This window comes from Lissotriton helveticus, chromosome 3_1 (genome assembly GCF_964261635.1).
Source record: "Lissotriton helveticus chromosome 3_1, aLisHel1.1, whole genome shotgun sequence".
NCBI classification, from domain to species: Eukaryota; Metazoa; Chordata; class Amphibia; order Caudata; family Salamandridae; genus Lissotriton; species Lissotriton helveticus.
In genome coordinates this window covers 805,244,802-805,268,919 of record NC_136061.1, presented here as the reverse complement: position 1 = coordinate 805,268,919, position 24,118 = coordinate 805,244,802, and the positions used below count along the sequence as shown (strand labels likewise).

Sequence of the window (24,118 nt, the reverse complement as noted above, 5' to 3'; positions counted from 1 at the left end):
TTCCCTCGTACTAAGCTTAGGTTAGGTACATCGGGGTAAGCGTATTTTAGAAGCATAAGTTAAGTACTTTTAGCCTCTGTTGTTTATGTATGTATTTATCTATGGTTTAGGAACCATACAATGCTTTTACAGTATTATTTTATCCTACTGTTCTTACTGTACGCATTTTACTTTGCAACCAGAGTGTTTTTAACTTGTACCACTCCAGCTGTGACCCAGTTTCGTTTCAGGGACCGGGCTGCCATTTTAGGTTTGTGTTTACCTGCGTGAGCCCGTGTCTCCTCCCAGATCCCGCCTCACAGCTGACCCTCCCACCCACAAGCACAGCTATGGCGCCCCGTCCCACTACCATCTGTGACCGTGTGGATGCTTTCCTTTGCGGTCGCTCCCCTCGCCCTCTGCCTCCCTTCAGACGCTTTAACTCGCTGCTGCCTGAATCGCACTGATCAGAACATCGCGCTGCTGCCTGCCTGCCCTGAAAGAGTGCATTCAGCGCCTGGTATCGTTCTGTTGACATTTTATCAATTCATTAATTTAAGTAATAGCGCATTCGGCGCCTGGTTTCATTTGCCTGCATTAACTCAGTTCATTATTGCTGCGCACTATTGGCATTACTTTGGGGGGAAGAAAAAATTGTGTGGAGAGTGTTTTTAACTTGTACCACTCCGGCTGTGACCCAGTTTCGTTTCAGGGACCGGGCTGCCATTTTAGGTTTGTGTTTACCTGCGTGAGCCCGTGTCTCCTCCCAGCTCCCGCCTCCCAGCTGACCCTCCCACGCTCCGCCCCCTCCACCATCCATTTAAGACAGATGGACCTACGCGCAGCGTCCACGCGCTGCGGCCGCGCCGAAGGTGCGCCAAAGGTAAGCCCGTCTACGCCCGTCCGCGCCCAGCGCCAGACCCCCTGGTCCCCGCATCGCCCACCCCTCCCGCATCACATACGACCCATCCACCCTCCTAACACTTAACCCCGGCCGACTCCCTAACTGCGCCCAAGCAGCACCAGGACACACCCATGGACCCTTCAGCTGCCACACCTGCAAATTCACCTGCATCAAGACCCACACCAAACCAACAAACACCAAACAGAAATCCAACACCAACCACCTTAAATGCATCCTTCTCAACACCCGCTCGGTTCACAAACACGCCGTCGACCTTTGGAATCTACTCGACACCATTTCTCCGGACATCGCCTTCCTAACAGAAACCTGGATGAATGCCTCTTCAGCTCCAGACATCACCATAGCCATCCCGGACGGCTACAAGATCATCCGTAAGGACCGCACCATTCAAACAGGAGGAGGCATCGCCATCGTCCACAAGAACACCATCCGCGTCTTAACCAGCTCAGAAGACAATCTCGCTATCGCCGAACACCTTCACTTCCAGATCCACACCGACCCCAAGACCACACTCAGAGGCACCCTCCTCTACAGGCCACCAGGACCCCGTACAAAATTCAGCGAAGACATCACTGACTTCATCACCCCACACGCCCTCCCCTCGGAAGAATACATTCTACTAGGAGACTTCAATTTCCACCTGGAAAAGAACAACGACAGTAACACTACCACCCTTCTGGACAATCTCGCCAATCTCGGACTCAAACAACTTGTTAACACCCCCACACACTATGCAGGACACACACTCGACCATATCTTCACTTCCAGTAAGCATATCTCCTTCACTCATGAGAGAGCGTAATTTAAGAAAAAATGTAGAAGTGCACCATATTTACAAGCGCGTTGCATCAGCCTAGTAGAAATTATATAAGAGTGTGAAATATATAGAGTGGCAATATATATGAGTGTTTAATTAGAATAATAATACATATACTAGTGTGAAAAGTTAATATAGAATTGTGTAGTGATGCTAGAATGATGTTGAAATCCCATGTTATGTGGCTGTTGTAAGGGAAAATGAAATTCTGCTAAACGTAGAAATGTGTAGGCCACATGGCAGTTCACAGAGAATACAAGAAGCTGATGCATTTCCACACAATATGGATCTAATGTTGTTGTAATGCAAAGTATTATTGATCATAGAACTGAAATATACGTTTTATAGAAGTGTTTCATTTAATCAATGTGTTATAGTTAGAATACTGTTTAAACTAAAGAAATTGAAATGTTTGCAGAGTGCAGAGGCCTGTTTCATGTAATTCTAGTAGGCCTGAATAGATAAAGTCATTTCGTTTGATCTGCATGGGTTCGTTAGAGAGAGGTCAAGCAAAGCACAAGACACAGAGCCTGTTACATGGTTTACGACTTAGGAGATATGGTGGAGGCCGGAATTTGGGGCCCACAGAGAAAGTGTCTGTTTGCAGGTGCGAGGGGGTTTAATCAGGAAAGTGATGAATGGGCTTTGTTCAGAGAAGCCTGGCACAGACCTGTAGGAGGCTTCAGGAATTTCCTGGGGGGTACCGTCCAGCAGGAGAAGAGCCTGGGAAGCAAGGTCAACGCTAACGATGGACCCAGAGGAGTACCAGCATGGAAATTGCCGCCAGAACCAACACCACGTGAGGGGCGTCTCTAAGGGCGTTTCTATTGGAAATGTGATTTTGTATTAGGGACAGCACCCCTGGGTGGAGTTAGAGCAGATGGTCTGAGGAGCCTAAGAGAGCGGATGGGTAGGCAGATAGGTTAACTGCAAGAGATCGGTTTGCAACGAAGACTAAGAGAAGTGTGTGATCTTCTTTGGAAATCACCACGGCTGACACCTTTTTAGGTAAAGATCTTGTTAAGTAGGGATGTCACTTAGTCTAGTGTAGGGACAGTCTAACCTGAACTTTTCCTTTCTGTAAATGACGCATAAGCTACAGCTTGTGTCTATGTTGGCAACTTTAATGCTTTTTGAATTTGTTTTAGTGATATCATTCTGCCGACTAAGAGCATTTAGAGAATTCTTGTTTGTATTGATTCCCGTATATCTTTTGAATCTTATTCTGAGATGTTTGTATCTCCAGATAACTTTGGCTTTATAATAAACTTTTAAAACTTATTTGTAGTAAGTGGTTATTTAGAGTGGAGTAAGTCCTTATTTGATTGACCTAGTAGTGGATTGCCTTTTACTCAATGACAGGTACCAACGATTTAGTCGACCTGAATTGGGATCTGGAATAATAACTGTAGACCAGAAATCCCGCGTTAACAGTTGGTAGCAGAGGATGGTTATCTTCTTGAGGAAGGTGATCTAGACTAGGTTAGATTATCCCAAGGCCCCTAGAGATCGAGAGATGAGCAGAGGAAGAATCGCGTGCCGAAGAAGGTGCTGACGGTGCGAGAGAAGCAGCAGAATCAGACGAGAGTGAGTATAACAAGGGTCATGCGTTGACAGATTGTGGTGTTTTGGGTTGTATTTGTTTTGTGATGTCATGCGGAGTTGAATGCCTGTAGTGTGAATGAGAGAAGGTTGTGAGCGCGCGCAACCTGGTAAACTGGTAACCTGGTAAACGGGTGAACTGGTGAAAATCTTAAGTTCGAGGTAGAGCTTAAGTGGTTCGGGTGTATCGAACATCCAGAGTAATTGTCGACCAGAGTAAGGAGGTCATGAGGTACCATTGACCGCCGCAGGACCGAGATAGGGGGAATGCAAGAGTGAGAGTGTGGGTAACGGACGCAGGTCGAAAGTTACCGTGTGTAAGTAACCTATCAGAGAAGTCGATTGTCTGGACGTACACGGAAAGACATTTCGTCGGCTAAGGTGACAATTACAGTTAGACTGTGGACGTACAGTCAAGGAAAGTGATCACTTGGACGGAAGTAATCATTTTTCGGAGTATGAATGGGACGCATGCATGACCGCGGAGACGAGCAGAGAAAGGAGGGGAACTGCTGCGAAAGGGGGAGAGTGACGTCAGCTAGAGCCGCGCTGTGATAGGGCGGTTGGTGAGACGTCAGCTAGAGCCGCGCTGGGATAGGGCGGTTGGTGTGACGTCAGTGAGAAGCTGCGCTCTGATAGGCCAGTTAGCGGAAACCGCGCTGAGATTGGTGGATTGTCATCAGGAAGTCAGCGAACGCGGAGAAAATAGAAATTTTGTAGGTTTTGAACATGAAGTGTTTTAAATGTTTGAGGGGGATTTATAAGAGAAAAAGAAGAAATTCTTATTATGGGGAAGAAGCACCGCCAGAGGGTACACCAGCTTACTATATGGCAACGAACGTTGGTTTGCATACTATACTTTGGATTGGTGATTGGAGCAAGATTACGGAAGGGAATGAGGAATTGATTTTTCCGAAATACGGAACGTTTAGGTTAGAAGTATTACATCAGCTGAAAGCAGTTATGTCCTCATTGAGACCTTTGCCTAGACCAACACAGTTTGAGGCCCTTAACGCATGGATTAGGGCGGCGCACGACAGGAATCTGAACAGGCGCCAAGAAAGGGTGAGGCGATCAGTAAGGGCAGTGCGAGATGCCCAATGGGATGCGGACGCCAAGAGATGGAGGGTACAGGCAATTGAAGTGGATAAGTTGTACACAGTGAGAGAGGTTTCAGGAGAAAAGAGGCTCATGGAAGAGGATGAGGAGAGCGAGTCGGAAGACAACGTAATAAATAGGTTGTTGATGGATAGACCACCCCCGGACAATTGGGAGACGGAAGGCACGGAGCTCCCAAGGGAAGACAGAGTTGGCATAAAAGGGTATAGGCCACTCCCTTTAGCGGATTGGGTACCTACCAAAGATGAAGGGTCACCCCAACATAGTACCATACAGAGTGTAGTCGGAAGGGTTGTGGTACAGAAGACGCCAGCAACAGAGAGAGTTGAGTCTTATGAATTGCCAGATGCTCTTCAAGTACCCGTTACCATAGGTCCCATACGGTCGATTTATCGCCCAGAGAAGGGGAAAGAGGGAGAACAGGAACAGTTAGACAGGGAAAGAGTCGAGATGGAAAGGAGGAATAACACGACAAATGCCTGGAGGCAATTGCCAGGACCGATAACGTGGAGCACCCCATTAGATTCAGCAGTGGGTCCCGTAACAGAGCAGGGGGATCAGAGAGGACCGATGGACCTGAGGGGACCACGGCCGAAATCCTATAAAGAGTTGAGGGTTGACTTGAGATAATGGGATGGGTCCACAGAAGCACCGAACAACAGGTCAAGAGAGGAAGCGGAATGGGGAAATCGAGGAAAAGAGACATTGTCTCACTGCGGGGCTAGTGCAAGCAGTCAGGTGTGGGATGGTAAAAGTCAGGAGAGTAGAGGAGTTATACGATACAGTGATGGAGGAAATGGGCAGGAGCGAAGAGAGAAAAGTACCGGATGTGGAGAGATGTCTCGTCTCATGCAAAGTGAGGGAGACCAAAGGACACGAGAGTACAGAGACAGGTTTAGGTGCACTCACCACGCACCTGATGAAAACGTACAGCACTTGAATCATGGGAACACAGGGAACAGCGAGGGATCTTGCCATGAGTCGAGGGATCAGAGGTCACCGCCAAATTGTGAAAGAATGGGGGATAATGAAATGTCTTGCCATGCACCTAGGGGAACCAGGCAGGATGGACACTCTGGGACTATGGGAAATAGAAAAGTGTTTCACCATACACCCAGAGAGGATGGAACTGCATGGGACCTAGAGAGGTGGGAGCAAGGGAGGACTCCCCATAACACGCCTGAGCCCAGACGTAGGACTCAGAGCTGTGGTGGGAGAGATGTAAATGGACCCTCTAGAGATGGCATACTGAAAGCTGTGGTGAAAGCTAAAAGACTCGATGTGTCCAGCTTAAGATCTGATCTGGAAGATATAATAGATGGTACGTTGCAAATAGAAAGGATTGAGACGTACGAGCAAGATGAGCTACTGTTTATGACAAAGGACATCACTCGAAAGGCAAGAGCAGCTCATGAGAAACTGTCTGAACTAGCAGAAAAATATATGGTAGATTTTTCCAGAACAAAGACACTGCAGGGTAACCATAGGTTGCAGTATTCAGACCAGGACTTGGATGAGAAGAGAACTACAGGATTAAAAACACACATAAGGGAACTGATCACAGGAATACGAGCATGGAGAGATTTGGACAAATGGGAAGAGAGATGGTCCAGAAAGGGAACTGTCAGACGGAGCGTGAATGCGATGTCTCCAGAGGGAAGGCTAATGCAGATGGAGGCATTCCCTTTGCGAGAAATAGCAAATGGGAATTATGTACATGTGCCCTGGAGTAGAGGAGATTTGGCCGCATTTACCAACTCATTTCCAAAGTTAAGGGAGAACCCTATAGAGTGGTACAAGCAGGTAGAGAGGTTTGTCAAGATTTCAAAGGTATTGTGGATTGATTTGAATACTTTGTTTGACATTGTATTTCCAGGGGACTTGTGGACAACATGCAAGGTTAGTGTCGACTGGCCAACTGCAGAACCAGAGAGGGATGCTCTTACTAATGGACCGTCAGAAAGTGTAATGTTAAAATATGAAAGGGTGATGACCTGGCTGAAAGAGAAGGTGCCACCACAAGATATAGATTGGGTAAAAATAGACCGAAGAAAGCAGGAACCCAAGGAGACAGTTCATGAGTATTATGAGCGATTGCTGAAAGCATTCAAACAATACAGTGGACTAGATGTAATGGATCCCAAGGATATAGGACAGTTTGTATCAAAGTTCGTTTTGGGGTTGAGACCTGAAATTTGTTTGATGATTCAGCAACATTTAATTTGTTGGCAAAACAAACCATTGGATGAGATTTTGAGGTACGCAAGGTATTGCAGCGATGAAATAGATTCCAAAGCAAAGGAATTAAAGTAAAAGCTCATGATGGTGCAGATGCAGTCAGCTGGAAAGGGTGGACAGCAGCAGGGAACAGGGACAATGGGACGGAAATCGAGTAATCAGAATAAAGACAGCGAGGAAAACTCGAGACCTAGAATAGACATTGCTACGTTGAAGAAAACGACAAAGTGCCACCAGTGTCACCAGGTGGGACATTGGAGACGCGAGTGTCCCTATAACCCTGAAAACGGAGAGTTAGAGGTAGAGCAGGAAGTCCCAGTCCAAAGGGTGACAGTGACAAGAAGTAATGTGGCCAAAGGGGGGACTTTGGCTCCACGAGCTCAGTTCCCGCAGCCACCAAAGATTGCGACAGGAGGAAAGGTCTATAGACAAATGCCTCTTTTTATAGATGAAGAAAAATGTTATTACATTGATCCATTGACAGGACAACGTGTAAGCAGAGAAGAGGACTGTACCCTCGGGGCAGTTCTAGAGGTGGATCAAAGAGGACCGTTTGTTGAGGCTAAAGTGGCAGGGTGTCCTACAACATTCTTAGTGGATACTGGAGCTACTCGATCAACTCTGAGATCAGCAGTGGTACCAGATCTACCGATGTCGGGGGAAACAATTCAAGTGGTAGGAGTCGCAAACAGGAGAATGACTAGCCCTTTGACGGAACCAGTGTCAGTGAAAATAGGAAACTACACCAATGAACATCAGTTTGTGGTATGTGATTCTAGTCCTGTGTGTCTGTTAGGAAGGGACTTATTGTGCAAACTGAACTGCACAATATACTGCACACCTCAGGGAGTGGAGGTACAGACTACTGACGATGATGCTACCTTTAAAGTTACAAATTCGAGAACATGCATAGAGCTGTATCCTACTCTGACTGTGGAGGACCTTCCCTGGGATTTACGTGATGCAGTATCTTCAGAGGTATGGGATTTTACTGGTGAAGAGATAGGATTGATCAAAGGTGTAGAACCAGTAAAGATCATGGTGAAACCAAATGTCGATTATCCAAGAACGCCTCAATACAAATTGTCCCAGGAGACGATAGCAGGAATAAAACCTGTGATTGACTCTATGATTCAACAAGGAATACTGAAGGAAATCGTGGGTAGTCCATGTAACTCCCCGATTATGGGTTTGCAGAAGCCTAGTGGGAAATTTAGAATAGTACAGGATCTTCGAAAAATTAATAACATTGTTGTTTCATGTTGTCCAGTGGTACCGAATCCATCAGTGATATTGTTTCAGATACCATTCCAAGCTGAGTGGTTCACAGTGATAGATCTTTGTCAGGCTTTCTTTTCAATCCCATTAGATGAAGAGAGCCTGTACCTTTTTGCTTTTAAAATGGAAGATCGCGTTTTAACATGGTGTCGTATTCCACAAGGGTTTACAGATAGCCCATCAATTTTTAATCAGATACTGAAGAAAAATCTTGAAAGTCTAGTACTGCCACAGAACTCGGTTCTGGTCCAGTACATAGACGACCTACTTGTTGCGTCAGGAACAGAAGAAGCTTGTAAGACAGATACCATTGCCTTGCTGAACCATTTAGCTGAAAATGGACACAAGGTATCTCCGAACAAATTGCAGTACTGTCTGACCGAAGTACAGTACCTGGGTCATCGGATAGAAAAGGGAAAGCGCAAAGTGTCACCAGACAGGATAGAGGCGATAATGAAAATGAACGCGCCTACAACACAGAGAGAAGTCAGGATGTTTCTAGGAATGGTTGGTTATTGCCGACAGTGGATAGCTAACTTTTCACTGAAAGCAAAACCCTTACAGAAACTGACGCACAAGGAGGTGAGTGATCCGGTACCATGGGACAGAGAGTGTTTGATGTCGTTCCTACAGCTGAGAGAGGACCTGTGTCGTGCTCCAGCCTTGGGGATGCCAGACTATGAAAAACGATTTTCACTTTACTGCTGCGAAAGAGAAGGTTGTGCTTTGTCAGTGTTAGTACAAACTCATGGAAATGCCCGTAGACCAGTTGCATATTTCTCGGCTACTTTAGATCCGGTAGCCGCAGCGTTGCCCGGATGTCTCAAATCCGTTGCTGCAACAGGTGTCAGCATTGAACGTTGTGAGAGTATAGTGATGGGACACCAGTTAGTGGTGTATGTACCGCATTCTGTGGAATTGTTAATGACCAGGACCAAGACACAGCACATGACCAACAGTAGGCTCACGCGTTACGAGCAAGTTATTCTTGCTGCGGAAAACGTGACCCTTAAGAGGTGCTCTGTTTTGAATCCTGCTACACTGATGCCACTTCCTAATGATATAGAAGGCGAAGACTGTGAAGATCACGATTGCCTTGATGTGACTGAACTATGCACGAAGCCCAGACCAGATATTGTGGATGAGCCGTTGATTGACCCCGATGAAATTTTCTTTGTTGATGGCTCATGTTTAAGAGACGATACTGGTCGGTTGAGAGCAGCTTATGCTGTTTGCACCATTACTGGAGTTGTGGAAGCCGCTTGCCTGGAAGGAGTACACTCCACACAGGTAGCAGAAATCATTGCATTGACCCGTGCCTGCATAGCAGGTAGGAAAATTAGAGTCACCATTTATACCGATAGCCAATATGGTTTCGGTGTAGTTCATGATTTCGGGCAATTGTGGTCTCAGAGGGGTTACATGACCTCCTCTGGTTCGCCCATCAGAAATGGGGAATTTGTGCGACTGCTGTTGAAGCATTACAAGGTCCGGATGCAATAGCAATAGTTAAATGTATAGCCCACACCAAAAATACAGATTTTGTGTCGCAAGGTAACAGATATGCAGACGAAGTTGCCCGTTACTGCGCGGAGCATGGATATTCTTTCACGGAGGTGGAAGTAGGTGGGATTCAGGAAAAGACAGAATTAAACATGATGTTAGAAACAGTGGATAATTGAGAGGATTTGAAGGTAATGCAAGACAATGCACCTGATTTTGAGAAAAAGGCATGGGAAACAGCAGGTTGTGTGAAAGGTGAAATGGACTTTTGGGTTTCAGCAGATGGAAGGGCAGTGTTACCTGAGGAATTAGTGAGTCCAATGGCAAGACAGATACATGGTCCAGTACACTTAGGAAGGGATGCCATGCTGAGGGTATTTAGGCAGATTTGGTATTGTCCTAAGTTTAGGGTTGCAGCAGAAGCAGACTGTAGGAGATGCGTTACATGTCAGCAACTGAACGTAGGGAAAAGAACACCAGTTACGATGAGTCACATTGGGAGGTTTGGGGGGCCTTTCAATAGAATGCAATTAGATTTTATCGAGATGCCAAAAGTCAACCGCCTCAGGTATGTTCTGGTGGTTGCATGCATATTTTCCAGATGGGTCGAAGCATACCCTACACGCAGGTGCGATACACTCACAGTAGCAAATTTGTTACTTAGAGAGTTGATCCCGCGCTACGGGGTGCCAAACTCCCTGGAATCAGATCGAGGAACTCATTTTAACAGTGAAATTGTGAAGATGCTCTGCTCTGCATTGAACATTGATCAGAAGTTGCACTGTAGCTATCGACCAGAGGCTTCAGGTATCGTGGAGCAGATAAACGGGACTTTGAAATGCAGAATTGCCAAAGTATGTTCATCGACTTCCTTAAGTTGGCCTGATGCTTTGCCCTTGGTGCTTATGAGTATGCGTAGCACACCCGATAGGAGGACAGGTCTCTCTCCACACGAGGTGCTAATGGGGGGGGCAATGAGACTTCCAACCGTCCCAACCACTGCTTTGTTGAATATTACAGATGATCTGATCCTGGATTACTGCAAAGGTTTGTCTGACGCCATTCATTCTGTGTCTCTTCAGGTGCAGGCTGCTGAAGTCCCATCTTCCAGAGATCTATGTCACGACTTGTGTCCAGGTGACTGGATCCTCGTCAAAAAGCACGTCCGGAAGAATTGCCTAGACGTGCGTTGGAAGGGGGCCTATCAGATTATATTGACAACGAACACTGCAGTGAAATGTGGAGGGTTGCCTAATTGGATCCACGCTTCCCATACTCGAAGAGTTCCAGCACCCCTGGAAGAAACAGCTCCTCTCGCAGATGAAAATCCAGCTGTGGACGACGAACCACTAGAGGGAATCAGTCAAGCTGTGGGGGTGTCAGAAGAAGTTGGGAGTGTTACAGATCCAGAAGAAGAAAGGCAGGACGGCAGTAAAACTGAGGTTGCCACTGAAGGAGAAAGTTGCTGTGAATACGGTTCGGACACAGATCAGTACCAGAGTGATCAAGAACAGAGTGTGAGGACGAGAAATAGGAGAACAAGGCATGGAGAAGTTAGTTGGCCCGAAAGAAAACAGAGGCCGAACTTAAAGCCAACTCCAGAGAGAACCCTTGCTCCTATATCCGAAGACTCAGATCCAGACGAAGGTGCACAAGGACAGGAACAGGAAGGTCTGAGAAGATCAAGGAGTGTGCGAGTGCCTTGCAGAAGATACGCTACTCCTGAGTGGACCTACCTCGCTGCAGATGTCCGAAGCACGCAGAACGGGGAGGGTGAGGGAAGTGACCCTGACCAGTACTGACCCCATCATAATAGTGGAAATAAAGTTGCTGATACCAGGAGTGGAGGTCGAAGGGTTGCTGACACTCAATATCGTTTATCCTCCTTACCTGAGCGGAATAAGAGACTTGGTTCTAAACAAAGTAGAATTTCCAGCTTGTTGTTCAAGGTCTCCAATACTTGAGGAACTCCTTCTTCGTTTGGAAATATTAGAGTGCGTGATGAGAGTTGTTGGAACACGTATAATTCCGGATTGCTAAAGACTTTGAAAGGACTTTGTAAATAAACTGATCAAGAGATAACCTAGCGCCAAGTGGAAGAAAAGGAAGAAACTAGGGACTTCCATTTTAGCGGATGGAGAAGGGCTAGAGTTGTCTATCGTTACAGAACTCATAGACTGCCTTTGCGGAGGGGATTATCAGTTTCCAGGTGTGGTTCAAAAAGGCTGAAGAAGCAAAGGAAAGAGACTTTGTGCTGTGACAGAAAAGGCAGAGCTACACTGTTTTGAGATCATGGAGGCTGGCAACCCGAACCGCAGGACAAAATGCATAATAGGCACACTTTTAGTGGGAGTGATTTCTCTTATAGTGTTAGTGGTTACTATATCATATGTAGTGGGACATGAAAATGATGTGAAAGCAGCAAAGGAAGCAAAAAGTGTATCAACACAGAAACCTACAACTGCTGGTAAACAGGGGGACAATACAGAGAAAGAGAAAGCTTTGCTAGCAGCTGAGACTCGTAGGTTACATGTAGATGAATCGCAGGGAAATTTTAAATCAAATGCATATGCTAAATTGCTTTATGAATATGTGGATGCTATGGAGGCTAAAGATTGCTATGTTTGCATGAAATTGCCAGCATCTGTAGACGAGGGCATTAGGTACCATCATCTTCCATTAACTTATGGAATCACATGTAGTTTGTTGTTGAGCATATTTTATGAATGTGATGGTTTCGAGTACTACTTCTCGAACTTTGACTCCGTATTACCAGAGGTGCCAAATTACAAGCACCTCAATAAATGGGATTATTACAAGAGTAAAGACAGGTTACAGAAGTTTTCCTTCCATGGAAAACTTTAGATACTTCACATGCTCGAAGAAACAATTTGACTTGTACAGTGTCAGAAATTGAGAAAGTTTGTGGGACAGGTGGATGCTCGATATAGGAGGCAGAGGATTTTAAAATCTTCAGGTCAATGGAAAACAGATTGGACCGAGGAAGAAAGGTCACACCAAAGAAAGGGTAGTAATGGTCCAATAGCTTTAGATCGAGAGAAGAAGGGGAAATTGTGCATACATAGGGGTCAAACCTATTACGAAAATGTGTTTGTGGGAGAAGTAAGTTGTGAACATGCTTTCCAGTTAGAATACTACTCCAAGGATTTCTTGAAGGAAATGCAGGTGATCCCAAATGTATATTTTGTTTGTGGGAGGAATGCATATGTGAAAGTACCAGATAATTGGTATGGATCATGCTATTTAGCGATTGTCTTCCCCAAAATATAGCATGCTAAGGATTTAGAGATCATAGAGGGAGGAACTCAAGCTAGAGGAAGAAGAGATGTCAGCACTGAGGAGGTAGTTGGAGATGTATTTGGTGCTGCATTTTCTCTTTTGGGAATCATACTGAATGACATCAGGATTATAAGATTGGCAACAGTCGTAGATAGGTTGTCCGCCAGTACTGCTAGATCATTAATGCTGGTGGAGGGAGAGATGCAATCGATAAGGGCAATGGTTCTTTAGAACCGACTTGCTCTAGATGTTCTGTTAGCCAAAGAGGGAGGAGTCTGTAAGGCTTTGAAGGTCCAGGAATGTTGCACTTACATTCCAGACAATTCAAAACCTCTAGAGGAATATATACGGAATATTACTGAAATACATCATGAGATTGAGGATTTGGCGAAGGTAAATGTGTGGGAGAAAGTAGGTCAAGGAATGGGTAAAGTTGGAGGTTGGTTTGCCAACCTAGGAAAGGGAATCATTTGGTACATATTGAAGCCTATCATCATAATAGTGATTTGTGTAATCACTTTGTGGGGATTGGTGCGGCTGTACCAATGGTATAGGTCAAACAGGTTGCAGAGATCCATGCGGGAGCAGGGAAGGAGATTAGCTGCGATGCAGGAGAATCAGTACAGGAGTCTGAGGGCTCTAGAGATGATGAAACGAGGGGGTACTGCAACAACTTCAGTTTGAAAATTCACATCTTAGGGATGGTGTTGTGGTTGTGATGACTACTAAAAGTCATCAAAGGGGGGACTGAGAGAGCGTAATTTAAGAAAAAATGTAGAAGTGCACCATATTTACAAGCACGTTGCATCAGCCTAGTAGAAATTATATAAGAGTGTGAAATATATAGAGTGGCAATATATATGAGTGTTTAATTAGAATAATAATACATATACTAGTGTGAAAAGTTAATATAGAATTGTGTAGTGATGCTAGAATGATGTTGAAATCCCATGTTATGTGGCTGTTGTAAGGGAAAATGAAATTCTGCTAAACGTAGAAATGTGTAGGCCACATGGCAGTTCACAGAGAATACAAGAAGCTGATGCATTTCCACACAATATGGATCTAATGTTGTTGTAATGCAAAGTATTATTGATCATAGAACTGAAATATATGTTTTATAGAAGTGTTTCATTTAATCAATGTGTTATAGTTAGAATACTGTTTAAACTAAAGAAATTGAAATGTTTGCAGAGTGCAGAGGCCTGTTTCATGTAATTCTAGTAGGCCTGAATAGATAAAGTCATTTCGTTTGATCTGCATGGGTTCGTTAGAGAGAGGTCAAGCAAAGCACAAGACACAGAGCCTGTTACATGGTTTACGACTTAGGAGATATGGTGGAGGCCGGAATTTGGGGCCCACAGAGAAAGTGTCTGTTTGCAGGTGCGAGGGGGTTTAATCAGGAAAGTGATGAATGGGCTTTGTTCAGAGAAGCCTGGCACAGACCTGTAGGAGGCTTCAGGAATTTCCTGGGGGGTACCGTCCAGCAGGAGAAGAGCCTGGGAAGCAAGGTCAACGCTAACGATGGACCCAGAGGAGTACCAGCATGGAAATTGCCGCCAGAACCAACACCACGTGAGGGGCGTCTCTAAGGGCGTTTCTATTGGAAATGTGATTTTGTATTAGGGACAGCACCCCTGGGTGGAGTTAGAGCAGATGGTCTGAGGAGCCTAAGAGAGCGGATGGGTAGGCAGATAGGTTAACTGCAAGAGATCGGTTTGCAACGAAGACTAAGAGAAGTATGTGATCTTCTTTGGAAATCACCACGGCTGACACCTTTTTAGGTAAAGATCTTGTTAAGTAGGGATGTCACTTAGTCTAGTGTAGGGACAGTCTAACCTGAACTTTTCCTTTCTGTAAATGACGCATAAGCTACAGCTTGTGTCTATGTTGGCAACTTTAATGCTTTTTGAATTTGTTTTAGTGATATCATTCTGCCGACTAAGAGCATTTAGAGAATTCTTGTTTGTATTGATTCCCGTATATCTTTTGAATCTTATTCTGAGATGTTTGTATCTCCAGATAACTTTGGCTTTATAATAAACTTATAAAACTTATTTGTAGTAAGTGGTTATTCAGAGTGGAGTAAGTCCTTATTTGATTGACCTAGTAGTGGATTGCCTTTTACTCAATGACAGGTACCAACGATTTAGTCGACCTGAATTGGGATCTGGAATAATAACTGTAGACCAGAAATCCCGCGTTAACACTCACACCACACCCCTCCACTGGACGGACCACAGTTGCATCCACTTCATTTACAATAAGACCACGATCCACAACCACCCTCAACCAACTCTGCGAAGAAATTGGAACAAAATCACCATCGACCAGATCTCCACATCGCTTCTTCAAAAAACCCCTGCCTATTCAACGAACCCTAACCAAGCCGCCATCAACCTCACACAATGGTTAACCCAAACCGTCGACAAACTAGCACCCCTGAAAAAACATCAAATCAAGCAAGGAAGCAAGAACGCCCCCTGGTTCAATGATGACCTTAAGAAATCCAAGAAGCTTTGTCGTTCCCTTGAGAAAACTTGGAAAAAAGACCCAAACACTATCACCCAAGTCGCCTTCAAAAACGCCACCCGCAAACACCACCAACTAATCCGGACAGCCAAGAAATCAGCACTCAATAACCGACTAGACAACAACGCCCACAACAGCAAGGAACTTTTCAACATCATCAAAGAATTCACCAACCCCACCGCCAGCTCTAACGACATCACCCCCTCTCAAGTCCTCTGCGACTCCCTCGCCTCATTCTTCCATGACAAAATCGCCGACATTCATAACAGCTTTGACAACCAACCCGTAAACCAGTCCACCCCACTCACCTCCGAACCTGTACCTCCTCCGAATAACCTTTTCGACTGGAACCCAATCACCACAGAAGACACCATTCGCCTGATGAACTCCATCCACTCAGGATCCCCTACAGACCCATGCCCCCATCACATCTTCAACAAAGCAGACTCCATTATCGCACCCCATCTCCGAGATGTCATTAACTGCTCCCTCAACTCTGCCACATTCCCAGAAAGCTGGAAACACGCCAAACTCAGCGCCCTTCTGAAGAAACCCACAGCTGACCCCACCGAACTCAAAAACTACCGCCCCATCTCGCTCCTCCCATTCCCTGCCAAAGTCATTGAGAAAGCCATCAACAATCAGCTCGCCGCCTTCCTCGAAACCAACAAATCACTCGACTCCTCACAGTCTGGCTTCCGAGCCAAACACAGCACCGAGACCGCCCTCATCGCAGCAGCAGACGACATTCGAACACTACTGGACAACGGAGACACAGTCGCCCTCATCCTCCTTGACCTCTCCGCAGCCTTCGACACAGTCTGCCATAGCACCCTGATACAACGCCTCAGAAACATCGGAATTCAAGGAAAAGCATTGGACTGGATCATCTTGTTCCTCGCTGGAAGAACTCAGAGAGTCCGCCTCCCCCCTTTTAAGTCAGAGGCCACCGAAGTCATCTGCGGCGTCCTGCAAGGATCATCACTCAGCCCCTCCCTCTTCAACGTCTACATGAGCCCCCTCGCAACCATCGCACGTCAACACAACCTCAACATCATCTCCTACGCTGATGACGCCGGTGCTCTGGACGGATCATAGGCTGATTAGGTTTTCCGTGCTGGAGAATGGGCGGCCGGATAACAGCGCCCCCATGTTGCCTAGACCAGCCTCAAGAGCGTTGCATAGAGTGACGCCTGATATGTTGGAGCAGGCGCTCACGGAACATCCCTGCCACCTCTCGGGTGATCTGGAAAGAGACACGGAGGCTCTGCAGCGGTGGCTGACTGAAAGGCTGGACGATCTTGCCCCAAAGGCAGCCCCTCGGTCCACGGTATTACGGCAATCTGCGCCGTGGTTCACGGAGGCGCTGCGGGTGGCCCGCAGCCAGTGCAAGGCTGCTGAGCGGGCCTGGCGCCTTCAGTATAATGGGGAAGCCAAACTTGCCTATAGGGCGGTTGTAAAGGCCTATCACCGGGACATCCTAGGTGCCAAGAAAGAATACCTTGCTAGGAGGATCGAGGCGGCGGCGAACTCCTGTAAGGAGATCTTCACCGTGGTGAAGGAGTTTACGACCCCCAGTTCCCACTCACCCCCGCCAGTATCATCGGATGCGTGGGCGTGTGATCTCGCCAGTTTTTTTACCAACAAGATCAAGGCGATTCAGGTTTCCTTCTCGGAGAGCTTGGAAGAGGGTGGCTGCGGCCCCGGGGCGGGACATGGGTCATCGTCCACGCCTGTCGCAGTGCTGGCAGATTTTCCTGCTGTCACTAGCGAGGCGTCTCGGGTGCTGCTGGCCAGCCTCAAATCAGGCTCGCCACTTGACCCCTGCCCTGCCAACATTTTGGCAGGGATGGCGGCGGTGGTGAATCCCCTGGTTAATCCCATCCTCAATGCCTCCCTGAGGGAGGGGAGTGTCCCTCGCACCTGGAAAAGGGCGATGGTTATCCCCCTCCTGAAAAAGCCTGGTCTTGATGCCGAGGTTTTGGCCAACTATAGGCCAATTTCACTTCTCCCGGCTCTGGCCAAGATCACTGAGAAACATGTCCATGGCGTCTTGTCGAGCTTTCTTGAAACCAACAATCTGCTCCATCCTTCCCAATCCGGATTCCGTCCTAATTTTAGCACGGAAACGGCGTTGTTGGAGGTCTCGGAGATCATCAGGGAGACCTTGGATGTCGGTGGCAAGGCCATGTTAGTCATGTTGGACCTGTTGGCGGCCTTTGACACCGTCCCCCATGAGGCGCTCCTCGCCAGGCTCCATGACATCGGCATTAGGGGGACGGTGTTCAAATGGTTTACATCTTTTCTTGAAGGCCGCCGCCAGAAGATCTGGGTTTCCCAGAGCTCCGCCGAGATGCCGCCATTGGGAGTCGGGGTTCCACAGGGTTCTGTGTTGAGCCCGTCGTTGTTTAACATCTTTATGTCCCCTCTGGCGGTGGCGGTGGAGGCTTATGGGGCCCAGATCGTGTCCTACGCCGATGACACGCAACTCCTCTTCACATGCGGTAAAGATCAGGCATTCGATGGAGAGAGTATTCGGGGCTGTCTGGGCATGGTCTTCGACTGGTTCCAGCGGAACAGCCTGAAGGCCAACTCCAGTAAGTCGGAGGTCCTATTCTTCGGCTGTGCCACCGACCCTGAGTGGCGGCAATGGTGGCCGTCTGAAATGTGTCCTCCCGCACAGTCATCATTGGTCGCCAAAAATCTTGGTGTTAAACTGGACAATAAGCTTTCGTTGAGAGCTCATGTCCTTGGTCTGGCCGGCACCTGTTTGGGCATTTTGAAGATGCTCCGCAAGTTCCTTCCACTGTTTTCTGCGGAGCATAGGCGGATTACCGTGCAGGCGCTTATTGGATCCAGGTTGGATTACGCCAACGCCCTCTTTCTTGGCCTCCCTGACTACCTAGTCCAGCGCCTGCAGGTGGCACAAAACTCTGCTGCCCGTGCCATTTTTGGCCTGCATAGGCGAGCACGAGCTTCTGGGCTGCTGCAAACGCTCCACTGGTTGCCCATACGGAAGCGGATTATGTTTAAATCCCTGACGCTGATGCACAAAGCATTGTTTGGCTCAGGGGCCGGGTACCTACGGCGCAGGTTGGCCTTCTATCGCCCAGTCCGCTCACTGCGGTCCGAATCTCTTTTTACTGCCGTGGTTCCGCGTGTGAGGAAGGCCCGCACTGGGGGCCGCTCCTTCAGCTGCAAGGCACCCCAGTTGTGGAACTCTCTTCCACTGGCGCTACGCAGCACCCCCAATCTGCTTCAGTTTAGGAAGAGCCTGAAGACTTGGCTTTTTAATCTCTAGTTTCTTTCTGGTGGGTCTTTTCTGTTTCTTGTACCTGTTTTTCCCTGTTATGTTATTCTACATTGAGCTGCCTGTGGAAAGCGCCGGGACACTCTTTTAGAGTAGCCGTGCGCTATATAAACTTATTTTAACATAACATAACATAACACTCAGCTGATCCTATCACTCACAAAAGACCCAACCACCGCCAAAACCAACCTACATGAAGGGATGAAAGAAGTAGCCGAGTGGATGAAGCACAGCCGTCTGAAACTGAACTCGGACAAAACGGAAGTCCTCATCTTAGGTTCATCCCCTTCCGCCTGGGACGATTCTTGGTGGCCAACGGCCCTAGGAAAAGCCCCCATACAGACGGACCACGCACGGAACCTGGGCATCATCCTGGACTCCTCACTCTCGATGACCAAACAAGTCAACGCAGTCTCATCATCCTGCTTCAACATCCTACGCATGCTCAAAAAAACATTTCGCTGGATCCCCACCGAAACAAGAAAAACGGTCACCCACGCACTGGTTACAAGCCGTCTGGACTACGGAAACACCCTTTACGCCGGTACCACCGCAAAACTGCAGAAAAAACTCCAACGCATCCAAAATGCCTCAGCCAGACTCATACTAGACATCCCCCGCACAGACCACATTCCCGTTCACCGGAAAGACCTTCACTGGCTCCCCGTTAACAAGAGAATAACGTTCCGTCTCCTCACCCACGCACACAAAGCCCTATACGAACTCGGATCTGATTGTCTCAACACGCGCCTTTCCTTTTACACCCCCACCCGCCAGCTGCGTTCGTCCAACCAAGCCCTCGCCGCTGTTCCGCGCATCCACAAAGCCACCATGGGGGGAAGATCCTTCTCCTACTTAGCGGCCAAAACCTGGAATTCCCTTCCCATCCACCTTCGCCTTACTCAAAACCACCTAGCCTTCAGAAAACAGCTTAAAACGTGGATATTCGATAAGTAAACCTCCCCCCCTTCCTCAAGCGCCTTGAGACCCTCTGGGTATGTAGTGCGCTATATAAATTCTGACTTGACTTGACTTGATGATTGTAGCAGTTAGGGCCCGATGTAGGTAAAATAGATTTACCGATTTTTAATTACCGAATCATACCGATTCGGTAATTAAAAATCGGTAAATCTAAGGGGTGGAGATGTAGGAACATCCAGATGTTCCTTTTACCGAATCGGTAAATATCTGTATTTACCGATTCGGTAAATACCGACCGGTAATGCCCCATTCATTCCAAGCCCATAGGAATGAATGGGGCATTACCGGTCTGTATTTACCGAATCGGTAAATACAGATTTTGCCATGGGTGCAGGGGGTGTCACTTTGACACCCTCTAGCACCCCCATAAAAGATTCGGGGGCCATGTGGCAGGCATACCTGCCCTAAGGGCACGTCTGCCTGTCATATGGCACAGGTGTGCATGCACACATGTGCATGCACACCTGAATCGGTATTTTACCATCAAATATATTTGATGGTAAAATACCGAATCGGTAAGGGTTGTGGGACTCAGAAGAGTCCCACCTACATATCAAAAATACCGAATAGGTATGAATACCGATTCAGTATTTTACAGATTCGGTAAATTTACCGATCCGTAAATTTACCGAATCTGTAAAATTATGGGCCCTACATACCAATTCTCATTTACCGGTCGGTAACGGCCGAAAATACCGATTTTCGGCCGTTACCGACCGACCTACATCTAGCCCTTAATTTCTTATGCTTGAGAAAGAAGATTGTGCAATAAAACCTTTTTATTGAAAAATGCCCGTCTATCTATTTCTCTGCACCTCTGGTGAAACGAAACATGCACGATTGACTGAGTGAAATATCTATCTATTTGTTTCCACGACTCTGGAGATCAGTTTATTCTTGGGGAAACAAAGTTGTCATGTTTATGCGGTTTTCAGAAACGAATCCCTTCTTGTGAATTTGAGAACGTTTCTAGTGACCTCTGAGCTAGCTGGCACTCACAATTAAGTCTAATATATTCAATAGAGACCTAGTAGACCTCAGTCCTACGTCTAATCTATAGGATATATTATTCCAATGCGCGGAGTCTATTGGGAATAAAGGTACTACACTACAAGGGTGAGCACAGGTAAACTTTTAATGTGTGCTACACTTACCCTGACTAGAGTGCGGGTCCCTACTTAGACAGGGTTCATACCCTGCCAACTAGAGGACCCATTTCTATTATTGGTGATTAGCGGCGAGGATAGGACTTGTAATTGTGCATTAGATACAGTGATTGCTGTACACTAATTCCATATCTCAAACCACAACGTACCAACATACTATTAGTTATTTTTCCTCATTTATGCAACTTCTTGAGTTTTTGCATCTTCTGGAGTTTTTGCAGCACCATGTCTCAATCTGGAGAGCCATTAGCTGTACCTGGAGTAGTGGAGTTTGAGCAGGAGAAGTTGGAAACCTACATGGTGTCCCTGCACAACGGTTTCTGCAGGAAGCTCAAATGTTCGTTAGACTGGCTCACTAAAAGGGAGGAGCTGCAAAAGGTGCTGAGGGCCTGGTTAGCAGCCAGGAATGCAGCTGTGCACCCAGAGGATGGGAATGCCATTGTGGAGGAGGAGGAACACAGGTGGGAAGAAAGACAACGCCAGTTGGAGCTGGCAAAGCTCTGTGTGGAAGTAGAGAAGCAACAATTGGGAATGGAGAAAGATAGATTGGCCATGGATGAAAGAAAGATGCTTTTAGCACAAGATCTGTGCTTGAAAGAGCTTGATTTAAAAGAAAAGAGGGATAAATTCAGCACAGATGGTGGCAGGATTTCTTCAGTACACTCAGAGGGAAAGTTATACATACCCAAAAGTCTGATGCCTGATTATGGAGTGGGACATGAAATAGATCGGTGGTTGAGGCCTATGAAATACCTTTGCAGATGCACAGGATTGCTGAGAGGGACTGGGGTGCAGGTTTATGGAAGGATTTTACAGTAGAGGGGAGGACACCTTATTGGCCCTAGGAGATGAGGACAAAACAATGTAGCCCACCATGAAGGAGACCCTGATTAGGAGATATGGTCTGACCCCAAAGAAATACAAGCAGAAGTATAGGACAAGTGAGAAATTAAACTTGGTCCTCAGAACTGGGTAGAGTGTGTTGATTTTTTCCGTAGAACACTGGATGGTTATAGTTTTAACTTGAGATTTCCTATTGTTCTGAGGGTCAGGATTTGGGCAGTGGCACCTCTTGGGCCGAATGCTCTGACTGAGGACTTGAATAGTGGGATTCCGCCCTAGCATCTCAGCGTGGACCACTACTAAATATAACACATTTCCAAAAAAGAATTGATCATTGTGGACTTGAATGCGATTTCCTTACTTTTCTCTTTTTACTTCTAAGGTTGGAGATGAGATAGTACGGATTAATGGATACTCCATCTCTTCCTGCACCCACGAGGAAGTTATAAATCTTATCCGCACAAAGAAAGTTGTGTCCATTAAAGTGCGACGTAAGTATTAAAGTTACTTGCTTTTGTTAACCCTTTTTGATTTCAATGGTCGAAGTATGTATACCAATGTACATGATATAATGATGTTTGTCCTGGTCAAAGCATTGTTTATTGAGTTTTTCTTGTCTCCATATTTCAGATGTTGGCATGATACCGGTCAAAAGGTAAATGCAGTTTTTACTTTTACTTTTTCTTTATTTTCCACGGATAAGAAATCCCCGTTTTTAGGACAATGGGTTTCTATTTAAATATAAAATGATCCTTTTCCCATTTCGATAGTCTGTGTTGCTGAATGACTAGGCACTTAATTGATCGATTCAAAGCTTTATTTGGCACAAGGCCATAAAACAATAAATATCATACATACACATTTTTTAAATAGATAGAAATATTCGAATGTAATCTCAAGCTATAAACGATGCCATTTTCAAATTCAATCCGCAATATAAGGTGAACAAACATGCATTAATCAATATAAGAGGTAACAGGCTTCCTGATTTTGAGTGCTTAACGGATATAAGCCAATACTTCTGCACAACAAAATTCAGATTTTAGCAGTTGGAGACTAGAACTAGAACCTAAAGAGCGTAGTAATGAACATTAAAGAAACGCCCTGGGCCCCGAATAAAAACTACCAAAAACATAAAATGGTCCAGAGATTGCTTAAAAAACCGATCACCAGGTCAGAGAGGTAAAAAATAGAACCACAAACCCTATTTAGGGTGGTCTACGAGGAAATAAAAAGTACCCAATCTAAAACGGGTTAGATAAATTCTGCTTTCCAAATTTGTAATCCAGGGAAACTCTACTGTTCCTGGCCCTAAATCTGCTTCATATCTAAATAACACACGACTGAGGTCATGGACTGATGTATTACAAGATTGTGATCTGTGGGAAGTGAAAGTGGATTTTACCAATTTTTTCGTGCTTCCATTGATTTGTTGAGGTTTGTGAAAGAACTGACAGTCCAATAGTTGTGAAAGTCTTTTGAACATAAGCAAACCAAGGGATTGCGGTTGCATGATCTAATTTAGGCAGTCTGCAAGAATTATTTGACTGAATGCTGTATGGGGTGAGTGCCAGCTCTTTAACCATAGCAACAGCGGGGTAACCTGAACTAGATCCTCCAAAAATGCCAATCCAATTCCAAATGAATATTAAAAGTTGTCATGATCCTCAGCATGGCAAGTAACCTATAGATGAATTAATTTTCCATTGTTTGGAGGTTGTCCGCTCAAGAGTAGCCCCAGACACCAGCCCCATAAATCCCCTGGAAAAAACACTTACCCTTATAGGGCGAAATAAGCTCTCTAATGGGTTTATGTCCAAGTCTTTTTAAAAACCTAAAAATTGCACCAATTGCTCCCTCAAATTTAGCTGCTCTCTGAGACAAAAGGTTACCCGAACTAAAATCTGAAGATATCAAAATCCCTAAATAATTAAAATTGGTTTCTTTAGCTGTGAGAGTCTCTGCAATGTGATTGGGATAGGAGTGCGTGCTCTTTGGACCACATGTCATGATAAAAGGCTTCTCATGATTAATTTTCAGATTAAGTCCCCTCATGAAATCATTAAAAATATTTGCTGTACCGGGAATTAAAACTGCGTCATCGACGTATAAGAAAACCGGGAAGACGCAGGAACCAAATCTGGGGAGGTGTTTTCCTCTTGGCACTAACTCCATTTCCAGGGCGTTAATATAAAAAAGAAATAAAAAGTGGGCTAAAATGCAGCCCTGCCTTACACACTTGTAAAAGCTTGGATGCAATCATTTTAGTAGGTCACCCAGGGGCAGAAATAATCCCAGCCTTCTCCATCGTCATCCATAGCATGCCCCTGTACACTAGGTTGAAGGCACTCAAGAGGTCCATAAAGGCTATGTGGAGTGCCCCGCCTCTGGCCTGAACATATTTACCCCTATTCATTAGTAGATTTCGACTAGGCACCCAGTTTCTGCACACGAAAGAGGCCACCGGAAAAATTATGAGTATTGCTGAGTTTAATGAAATTGAAAGTGATGATATTGAATGTGCA

The 24,118-nt window shown here is 46.0% G+C and overlaps 1 protein-coding gene across 1 annotated transcript in view; it reads left to right on the top strand.

Moving 5' to 3' along the window:
* Positions 1-24,118, top strand: part of USH1C (USH1 protein network component harmonin) — an 898,978-nt gene that overhangs the window by 310,051 nt on the left and 564,809 nt on the right. The window contains exons 5-6 of the mRNA XM_078681063.1: positions 21,976-22,084; positions 22,224-22,248. Of these exons, the coding sequence (XP_078537189.1) occupies positions 21,976-22,084; positions 22,224-22,248 (134 nt within the window). The remainder of the gene's footprint in view (positions 1-21,975; positions 22,085-22,223; positions 22,249-24,118) is intronic.